The sequence below is a fragment of the Ciona robusta genome, chromosome 8 (genome assembly GCF_009617815.1).
Source record: "Ciona robusta chromosome 8, ASM961781v2".
Taxonomy (NCBI): domain Eukaryota; kingdom Metazoa; phylum Chordata; class Ascidiacea; order Phlebobranchia; family Cionidae; genus Ciona; species Ciona robusta.
The window spans coordinates 7,964,437-7,974,900 of NC_143242.1; the positions used below are offsets into that span (position 1 = coordinate 7,964,437).

The following is a 10,464-nucleotide window of genomic DNA, read 5'->3' on the forward strand; positions in this document are numbered from 1 at the left end:
TAAAATACAAGAGAGCTAAGCTATAATGAATGCGCACGTTAAATTATAAAAGATTTGATAAAGACGAATACAGGCATTTGTTATATATCTGTGATAAAGCATATACGTAGAATCAACGTGGTATAATCATATATAGTGTCTAAATTTAATCTAGGTGACATCAGTAGAAAAGGTCCAAAACGGCGGCCAACATTATATGGTCGGGTGGGGGAAGATGGAACAGTGGGCTAGGGGAAGATACAAAACCGTATCCTAACGACTCCAACAGACCATTGTTAATTGTTCTATACTCCATTTTTTTGCGTGACGTCTAAACCAATGGTCTTCAATCGGTTTGTACGTCAGTATAAAGGGTATACCAGGGTGCAATACAAACTTTTAAAAAATGCAGCAATAATATTCTGTTTTGGTTTTCGATTAAACAGCAACTTATTCTCGTACCAATTTCTCCTTGATGACATCATTAGTTTTACGTTAAAGCAATATCAAGGGTGCTTGAGTTCGTTACAACAACTTTAGGGGTTAAATAACAAAAAAAAGTTGAGGAGCACTGGTCTAAACAAACTGTCAGTTAACCTTGTAGGCCTAATTAGATTTCTTTGAATAAACGCTACCATTGACCAAACTAAGTAAACACGCGAAGACGGAATGACGTCATTCCTTGAAGTGACATCTGAGATCTGACGTCACTCTTTCATGGCGTACCTAGATTATGACGTCAGGTTACGAAAAAAGCCATGAAGCAAGACACTCAATGTATTTTTTCTCATTCTATTTCTTATTAAAAGTAAAAAAAAACTTTTCTTGGTCTTTATATATGTAATGCTTTTCTTGGTCTTTATATATGTTTGGTTATTTTTAGAAATAATATCTAACAGTTGTATCTTTTTTGTAAAAGACTGCTTGTTTTAAGCACACAAGCATTGAGATAATGATGGGCGGTGTTTATACTTGATGTGTAACTGAGGAATGTTGATAGAACTGAGGTTACCCCAACACTTGGGAATAAATATGTTTTATTCATTCGCGGTTTTTATGTAAGCAACGTCCTTTAATCAATTTGTAATGTACGTGTTTTTATAGAGCTCTCTTGTTTTTTTAATGTAATTAGATTTCTATGATGTTCCCGCGCTTTTATTTTGACATTGACGTCATCACTGATAATATTTGGGGACAAATATTGAAATACATCGTAACAAACACATAGTAGAAAACATTAAAGGTAAAAACACAAAATGTACATTTTTTTATCATTTACAATCTAATCAACACTTCTTAATGTAACGATATCGGCTAAATTGCAATATTTCCTGTACACGTTATGGATATTAAGCATGTGTGTGCTTGCGAATCGAAAATACTCTGGTATAACGGTAAAACCAAAGAGATTAATGGTTCTAATCTCTTTGGGTAAAACGTATAATACCTGGGCTACATCAGTTTAAATACGTTTTAGAATACTCTGGTTAAATCATTTAATTTATATACATACATTTGGTTTTAGGCTGCATTTGCATGTTTAGAGTCTCCAATATGGCTGATAATGAAATAAATTTAAACACGACTGTAATTCTTGAAAGAAATGGTGTCCTTAAAGCTGTGAAACTCGTCGCAAACAAAGTGATCGTCTTCGAAAAATTAAGGTTTAAACCTGACAAGGCAGTTGGTTGCAACTATGGGACAGTTTTTAAAGGTAAGTTGTAATATATAGGTGGTCAATTTGGTGGTAAGTGGTTGTTGTTACAGATTAGGCAATAAGTTTGGGTATAGTTTAGTGACGTTGACACCACAGCGTAGCTCGCCTCGGTGTAAGAGAACAAATAAATAAATATCCACACCCAGCGTTGTTTAGCTGAAATCTTTGTGCCAAACCATATAATAATTGACGTTTTAATCCTTAGTTGCAAATGGGGAACTGGAGATAACGGACCAGGATTTAGATTCATTAGACACAAATGCTGATGATGCGCAAGGAAAGGATAACAGGTGATGCTTAACAAGGTTGTCATTGTCGCACAGCTATATTTTTTACTTCATCAGTTTGTTTCCCCTCTTTTTTGAAGCTGTTTCGTTTTTCTAAAACTTTAGATTATGTCGTTTGTATTTTACTGTTTAACTGTCTTGCCCAAAGACACATACGTCCACAATGGTAGCAGCATTGAGCCTTAAATCCATAACCTATGGGTTATAGAAAAAGCACGATAACCATTGTGCCAGACAGACACTCTTTTCAATTCGAACTTTAAGTTAATGTTCATGTTTCCCTTAGTAGCAGCAACAAGACTTGAACGCATAACCTCTGGGTTAAAAAGTAATAACCATTTATGTTTCTCTCAATGCAGGTCCTTGGTTGACACCCATGGTGAATCGCAAACTATAAAACGTGAAAACATCCTTGAAATGAAGGGGGAAGGGGCAACAGGGGAGGAAATTGTAAAGTGCTTGGTGGAAAACAGTTCGTCGTTTAATGAAAAAACATCATTCTCACAAAACAAATATCTTAAGAAGAAAAAGAAGAAATATTTGTCTTATATTAGAATCCAAAGGTGAAAAATCATGGTAACTTAATATTTTTTTGTTATCTTTTGAAATTGATAGCAAGGATCTTATTATTTTAAAAACGAGGAAAAGAAAATTAACAAAAAAATGACAGTCGTTAAAACTTAGGTCTAGTTAGTAATACCCTGGGTGTTGGTTAAATAGCATTACCTTAAAATATTTTCTTAACCTTTTATTTTACTATCAGACCAAACAGTCGGTTAATCTGCCAACTTTACCAAGAGCGCGAACCGGCAAAGATTTGCAACATGAGAATGGAAACAATGTCCCAGATATTGACCGCAGCCAACATTAAGCATGGGTGTAATGTTGGGGTGGTGGAGACTTGTTCTGGGGTTGTGTTGGGTTCGGTGCTGGAGAAACTTGGTGGGAAAGGTGAGACTTGGTTGGTATTTAGAAAAAGGTAAAAAAGAGAGAGAGGGAAAGAGAGGGGGCAGCAGGGATAGTTTTTTTCATATTTAAAGCCCAATTGTCAGCCATACAGAAAATAATCACCCACAAAGTTACATATGTGGTAACTTGTAAGCAGGCACGAGGTGTATAAAACAGAACACCTGTGTTATGATGACTGTCGATTCCTCGCCATGCAAATATAAAGTTATGTTCATTCAATACACACAAGTTTTTATTGTAACTGTAGTATAAACATTCTTATATTTAAAGACAATCTTTAACTTCAGGTTGTGTAGTGAATCTTCATAACGGGGAATCCCCCCCAAACTTATTCGCGATCTCCCATTTCAACTTCCCCGATAAATATTGGGACGAAAACCTTCACTCAATCCCGTTACGAACTTTGGGTCCGATCCTCGCAAAAAGATCGTTCGAATCAGAGTTTTTGACGGAAAAATCAACCAAAGCAGAATCTGGGAGTTGCATAAAGCAAAGACCTTCTGGTTAGTTACAATGTAAAAATAACAGCTTGTAATATTATATAAACATATTATGTTTGCACGATACAATTGTATTTATATCCTAAAACATAGATTTTCTTGTCAGTTTTAATATAAGCATAACAGCAAATCCCATATACAATACATGACATAATTGTCTTTATTTTATTAATTAATGAATTTCTGTTCAGTTTTAATACGACCATAACAACCCATATATCTGTGAGAAATGTTTAAGTTAAGAATTGTGTAATATATATATTTATTTATATAGTTTAATGTTTATATTGAAAACAACCAGATTCTGAAAAAAGCGATAATGACGTAACAATGGACACTGTATCGGAACAATCGAATGGTTGTGACAAAACAAAGGGTGACAATGACATCAAAGTTTCGGGGAAAAGGAAAAAGTTTTCGGACGAAGAGAAACTCGCGGTTCGGTTGGAAAGAAGGGAGAATCGTTTGAAACATCAGCAGCGAGCGTGGGGGGTGTTGGAAAATAAGTTGCTTGATGCTGTGGTGGTCGTGTGCAAGTGAGTTTGTATCGTACTACTGTGTATATTATAGTGGGGGCAATTTCCCAACAATTTTAAGGCTTTTTGGTTTATTTTACTTTCTTGTTTTGTATTAAACCCCCTTTTTATTGTTGATTTGCTCATTTTTTTGCCTCAATTGGTATTTTTTGGATTTGGATGTTTTGTATTGTATATATATATTTAAGTGTAACTGCATTTAACCTTATTGCCACCCAAGCCCCCATTATTGCTTTTTTCGTAACCTGCCACCCCACACCCCCTAACCCACCCCCCTTTAGATTCCACCCCACCCCAATACTTCTATGTTTGTTGGAACTCCTCCAGTTATCGCGACCATTCGTCGTATATTCCGAACATAAGGAACCTCTCATGGAATTATTTGTGAGGTTATCGGTCAGCGGGTCCGCGATCAATCTCCAACTTACTGACACGTTAACTCGACAATATCAGGTCAGGGTTCAATATTTATATCTACGTATATTATGTTTTCGTTAACTTATTTAAGAAAATTTATTCTATATGGGTGAGGTCCTACAGTGAGGCACGCCATGGGACCTGGGATTTAGGCCAGAGTTGGCCATTACCCCAACATTGTATATGCACATTCTATTCTATATGGGTGAGGTTCTACAGTCAGGCACGCCATGGAACCTGAGATTTAAGCCAAAGTTGGCCCATTACCCCAACATTGTATGTGCACATTCTATTCTATATGGGTGAGGTCCTACAGTGGGGCACGCCATGGGACCTGGGGTTTAGACCAGAGTTGGTCCATTACCTCAACATTGTATATGCACATTCTATTCTATATGGGTGAGGTTCTACAGTCAGGCACGCCATGGAACCTGAGATTTAAGCCAAAGTTGGCCCATTACCCCAACATTGTATATGTACATTCTATTCTATATGGGTGAGGTCCTACAGTGAGGCATGATATGGGACCTGGGGTTTAGGTCAGAGTTGGCTCATTTCCTCAACACTCAGTGTGCTACGATCCATTTAGTAACCATAACCACCGGGTTGGAGCAATTGCCATTAAGTGTCTTGCCCAATGACACATACTGTCTCAATGTTAGCAACATCAAGTCTTGAATCCAGTATCCTCTGGCCTACGAATGAGAACATGGGAGCAAAAGTCAGGCTTAGATATTACTTTTATAACAATGACCTAAAGATAAAATTTAACCAAAAATCCGATTCACTGCTTAGTTTTCCTTTTCTTGAATAGTTTTTATAAAATGTTTAGTTTTTATTTTTCACCCTAGGTTCTGCCTGAGCGCACACACCCCCATGTGATGATGTCATCAGGAGGAGGTTACCTACTTACCGGGTTAAAGGTCAAACCATGAAAGGTCAAATCGTGAGCCCTTGAATAAATTAAGTCGAAAATGGGTGTTGGAAATTTCCTGATATTATGAATTCAAAATCCCTGTTTTTAACCCCTTGGTTTCCCACCCCCAGGATATACGTGAAGTACCCTAACTCGACAGTGAGCATGAGGTGCATGAAGCTAGGGTTAAACTGTGAAGTCTTGAATAAATTGAATGACAATGGATAACAATTCAGTTGTTTATTGCAGGGTCATCACAGTTTGCATTATAAATTTTAGGCATAAAGAACAAACAAAGAAATATCTACACACAGCATTGTTCAGCGCAGGTCAGCGTAGATGTTTCATTGTTTGATCTTTAAGCTGCGTTTACAGAATGAAATCCTGGACCATCTTAGCCCACCCTACTATAATTGAAATATATAAATCACTTCATAGTTCATCGATATAATTGAATAGATTAACATGCCAGTTATAAGTTGCCACACTTTTACATACAACTTCCGTTCATCACGTGATCAGCAATCACCATCAAACCAGCGAATGTTTCTTCGGCTGTTGGTTGGATCTCACTGTGGTATACATCTATTAAAGTATTTTATATCGTTCGCGTTTAGACTAGAGGTTTCGGGATCGAGGCTTTAGGCTTTTACCATTGTGGGCGTATGTGTCCTTGGGTAATACACTTAATTAACAGCAATTGTTCCAACCCAGTGGTAATTATTGGGTTGTGTAAACTGTCCTCGCGCATGGCAGGGCAACGACAGTTGTTATAACACGGGTGTTCTGTTTCATACACCTCATGTTCGCTTACAAGTTACCACATATGTAACTTATTTATCCTCGCATGGCGGGGCAACGACAGTTGTTATAACACGGGTGTTCTGTTTCATACACCTCATGTTCGCTTACAAGTTACCACATATGCAACTTATTTATCCTCGCATGGCGGGGCAACGACAGTCGTTATAACACGGGTGTTCTGTTTCATACACCTCATGTTCGCTTACAAGTTACCACGTATGTAACTTGTTTATCCTTGCATGGCAAGCAACGACAGCTGTTATAACACGGGTGTTCTGTTCCATAAACCTTGTGCTTGAATTCACCCCATACGCCACATTGACATTCAATATGATCCATCCGTACAAACCTCTCCGGCAACAACATCCCATGTTTCCCTGTGTCTCTCAGTTCAGCAGCAAACACACACTTCAGTTTATCATGCACGTAGAAATAATCGGCTGTGCTTCCAGAAGCAATATCTGTGAATAATAGGTTTAATTACAAAGTAGCGATGTATTTATAAAGCAATGTTATGTTACTTCTGCTACTAAGCGTATAACATAGAGTTCCTAATATTCGGCTTCTGCAATAAAATTAACTCTTGTTTTAGTGGCCTGTTTAAGAAATCACTGGTACACGCAGCCACCGCCGTTTATAACCAAAAACAATCCGATCTGCTTAGGATTTCTATATACCAGGTACAGGGGCGAAATATTTAAACTCACAGATAGTTTTTGAGATCGGTCCCGGTGTGTAGACTTTACCATGCACGTCCTTGATTGCTGCTACGCTTTGGTTCGCTATCGTTTACTATAAGATGAAATATGGGATATTATGCGCTAATGATATCCATCTTGCCCCACAGTATTGTCCGGGAGAGAATGGGACACCTTTAGCACATAATATCTAAATATCCTGATTGTGTTTTAAACAATTAACAACGGTCTGTTAGGAATCGTGAGGATATGGTTTTTATAATTCTATAAATGTTCTTTGTTTACTAGCAAATAGAACAAGAAAATAGAATGAAAAGGTGTCCCATCTCCCCCACCCTACTATATCACTATATACCCATCAAAACCTGCCACTTACCAATAAATGATAATCCTCGGCCAGTTTAAACGTATATGAATAAGGAAACATCCACAGCTGGCTGTATGAATGTACATCAATGTAAGCGTGTAGGTTCGGTATCCCGTTTACGAAGTCTCTCTGTGACCTCACGTTCGCCTATGACGTCATAATCTTATGCATTGAATAAATGATCCTCGCGTGGCGGAGTCGTTATAACACCGGTGTTCTATTTCATACACCTCGTGCCAGCTTACGAGTTACCACATATGTAACTTTGTGTGTGATTGTTTTCTGTATGGCTAAGAATTGAGACAACCCCATTAGTGACCACTGGGTTGGAGCAACTGCCGTTAAGTGTCTTGCTAAATGATATATATAAACGCCTAATGGTGGCAGCGGTGAGCCTCGAACCTGCTTTGGTGACAAACACACCACTTATAATACAAACCTCTGACCAAACATGAGGACCGTAGTAATCGTCGTTGCAAGGATCACTACTTGCGCCAGGACCTGTGGTGCATGGTGTATAAGTAAATAGTTATTGGAGTCATATAGGGCTTGGGAGGCACCGTTAATATGCTAACTGGTGCGTGCCTTGAGACAATTGCATTATGTTTTATGTATTAGGTAAAATAAAGAAGAGAATGGAATTAGTAGCAAAATGACAGCCGTTAAACACGCAATTGGTAAACACCACTTGGGGAAAAATGGTAACCGTTAATAGACCTTGGTAAAACGAAGCCTCACCCTGCCCCAACCCACCCACCCACCTGACCAGTTAACATCCCAATTCCTGTTAGGATCAACCCCGAAGCAACCACCAGAAGTCGGCGAGCGAGTTTTGCGCCACATCCGGTTCTGTGATTATAATGTATTAACATAGATCTTAACATAACGAAGAGAAGGAATTGGCAGCAAAACGAAAGTCGTTATTGTGTTAAATAAAAGTGTGGCTGCTAAACCCATAATATATTATAATAAACTCACATTGAAATGAAGTAATTAAAGTAAAAAGGTAGCGAAACAACAGTCGGTACAAAACGAAACAAATAAAAATACGTTGGTTAGAAAGCGCGGTCGTTGCATAGGTGCTGACGTCATCAAACCATGACGTCATACTCACCTTAGTCCAGGTGTAATTATATCCATCTGGATTCGCCGAAGGTATGAGGTAAAAATCCACGGATTCGAGAATCTTTCCGACTTTTGTCGTCGAGCCTATGTGTTCTGTTAGCTGGGAAGGATATGACGTATTACGTGACGTAGAAGTGTATGACGTATATCATATGTGACGTAGCATTGTATGACGTAGTAATCTTTGATGTAATATTATGTCGCGTGGTAATAAGCGACGTCATATTTTGCATTATAATGTGTGACGTGTTATTATGTGACGTGGAATGGTATGACGTGTTATTATATGACGTAACAAATAGTGACTATTAACATAATGACTCACATTTTTAATAACATGAATACATGTAGCAGGTCCTATCCATTCATCAGCGTGGATTCCACAATCTATAGCGAACGCTGGTTTCATACTGCCGCCTGTGCTTATCTGGGTGAGGTTATTAGTTAAAACATCTCTCCACGAGATGGCGTCATTGAGCCAATTTTTGAACATGCATCAAATTATTTAAAATATCTCTCCGCGAGATGGCGTCATTAAGCCAATTTTTGAACATGCATCAAATTATTTAAAATATCTCTCCGCGGGATGGCGTCATTGAGCTAATTTAAATATGCATCAAATTATTTAAAATATCTCTCCGCGAGTTGGCGATGTTGAGCTAATTTAAATATAAACAAAACTATTTAAAATATCTCTCCCCGAGATGGAGGTCTTGAGTCAATTTAAATATGCATCAAATTATTTAAAATATCACCCGCGAGGTGGCAATATTGAGCTAATACCCATGAAAGATACAAGTTTTTAAAACAGATTTTCGTTTAATTAAACTATAAATAACCGATTAAATATTGACCAACCTTCACAGCGTGGAACGTCGTGTTTTGATACGTCACCCCAACTTTTATTTTGGTCAGGTGTTTCTTGTGTGCCGTGGTATAATCAGTCACCCATTGATCAATCTGTGGTCACAAGATACTTTATTTGCTAACAATGGTGCCGGGGTTACTCAATGTCAACCGTGACGATGCATAATTTGGAGCAACTATTTATGTTTGATAATTAATAGCAAACAAAGAAATATTTACACCCAGCGTTGTTCAAAGCAGGTCAGCGTAGATATTTATATGATGTATAACTCGCCTCGGTGTAAAAAGAACAAACAAAGAAATATCTACGCCGGCTGGGCGTCTCATATAAGCAACCAATACCAAACTACCAACCTCTTGAAATGTGTGATATTTATTATAATCAAATTCAGCGAGATTCAGCTGTGGTAACCTCGGTGTTACTTGCGCGTCAATCACCTCTTGTACGTCATCAATCATGACGTCATACTCGATTCTAGAAAATGAGATGAATGTAACTTATTTATCCTTGCATTTCATACACCTCGTGCCGCTAACGAAGTTACCACGGAAGTAACTGCGTGGATCATTGTTTTTATATCTTATTGTTTCTTCTGTATGGCAGTCAAATGGGACCACTTGCCCAGGACGCATACGATGGTAGCATCGAGCCTCGAACCCGTAAACCTCAAGGCACAGACGCTAATCACTTAGCCACGACATAGAACGTTATATTGACGTCACAAACCCGTATTGTCGTAGCAATTGTTTCAACTCAGTAACTTTGTGCGCAGGTACATGCATATCTACAGGCCCAACCATGCGTTCGGGTTCCCGCCAAAATTTCAACTGAAAAATAAATGACGTCATTACTGTAATTGTGATGTCATCGTGGTTTTAAATGTTTTGAATGACATGGAACTTTTTAAGGTAAATTGGATAACGGGTGTAGATTATGCATACTTTGGTATAAATGTTATTTATCGCTACGAATTCGATAGCGAAGATCAGTTTAATTAAAACAACAAATAGAATGGAATTAGCAGAAAAACGACAGTCGTTGAAACACGCTATGGGCAAAACCTACTTAAGGAAAAGTGCCAAATAAAATCGTGGCTGCTAAACCCAACTATTTCTACAGCTACCAAGCTTTACGTCTTGACACGATGCAATCACCCGAAGGTTCCCGGGATCGAATCCCGGCCTCACCTGGTGTTGTTGCCCAACCAACCGAAGCAACTCCCGCGTCGCCAAATCTTCGCTGGTGAATCGAAGAACTTGATCGCTGGAATGAAAGTTTGTT

The 10,464-nt window shown here is 38.3% G+C and overlaps 2 protein-coding genes across 2 annotated transcripts; one reads left to right on the forward strand and one right to left on the reverse strand.

The window, feature by feature from the left end:
- The first annotated feature begins 1,504 nt into the window (after nucleotides 1-1,504).
- Nucleotides 1,505-5,552, forward strand: LOC149733038 (tRNA (adenine(58)-N(1))-methyltransferase non-catalytic subunit TRM6-like). Its single transcript, XM_089883039.1, has 8 exons — nucleotides 1,505-1,693; nucleotides 1,902-1,986; nucleotides 2,343-2,546; nucleotides 2,747-2,934; nucleotides 3,240-3,455; nucleotides 3,754-3,988; nucleotides 4,270-4,441; nucleotides 5,257-5,552. Exons 1-8 carry the CDS (start codon nucleotides 1,516-1,518, stop codon nucleotides 5,338-5,340), a joined length of 1,362 nt encoding a protein of 453 aa, XP_089739165.1. The 5' UTR covers nucleotides 1,505-1,515; the 3' UTR covers nucleotides 5,341-5,552.
- LOC149733039 (carboxypeptidase A2-like) lies at nucleotides 5,547-8,630 on the reverse strand. Its single transcript, XM_089883121.1, has 8 exons — nucleotides 8,622-8,630; nucleotides 8,305-8,415; nucleotides 7,952-8,039; nucleotides 7,630-7,691; nucleotides 7,200-7,337; nucleotides 6,833-6,917; nucleotides 6,475-6,586; nucleotides 5,547-5,893 (listed from the first exon to the last, which is right to left on the reverse strand). Exons 1-6 carry the CDS (start codon nucleotides 8,628-8,630, stop codon nucleotides 6,915-6,917), a joined length of 411 nt encoding a protein of 136 aa, XP_089739247.1. The 3' UTR covers nucleotides 5,547-5,893; nucleotides 6,475-6,586; nucleotides 6,833-6,914.
- Nucleotides 8,631-10,464: the final 1,834 nt, after the last annotated feature.

What these genes read in the sequence shown, in the direction of transcription:
- LOC149733039 (XM_089883121.1), bottom strand. An exon ending in TTGGGATGTTAACTGGTCAG is followed by an intron (nt 7,692 to 7,951) that starts GTGGGTGGGTGG and finishes CATGCACCACAG; the next exon opens with GTCCTGGCGCAAGTAGTGAT. An exon ending in GTCCTCATGTTTGGTCAGAG is followed by an intron (nt 7,338 to 7,629) that starts GTTTGTATTATA and finishes ATGACGTCATAG; the next exon opens with GCGAACGTGAGGTCACAGAG.
- LOC149733038 (XM_089883039.1), top strand. Translation starts at nt 1,516, where the DNA reads ATGTTTAGAGTCTCCAATATGGCTGATAATGAAATAAATTTAAACACG. An exon ending in CTATGGGACAGTTTTTAAAG is followed by an intron (nt 1,694 to 1,901) that starts GTAAGTTGTAAT and finishes TTTAATCCTTAG; the next exon opens with TTGCAAATGGGGAACTGGAG. An exon ending in CGTTAACTCGACAATATCAG is followed by an intron (nt 4,442 to 5,256) that starts GTCAGGGTTCAA and finishes TTTTCACCCTAG; the next exon opens with GTTCTGCCTGAGCGCACACA.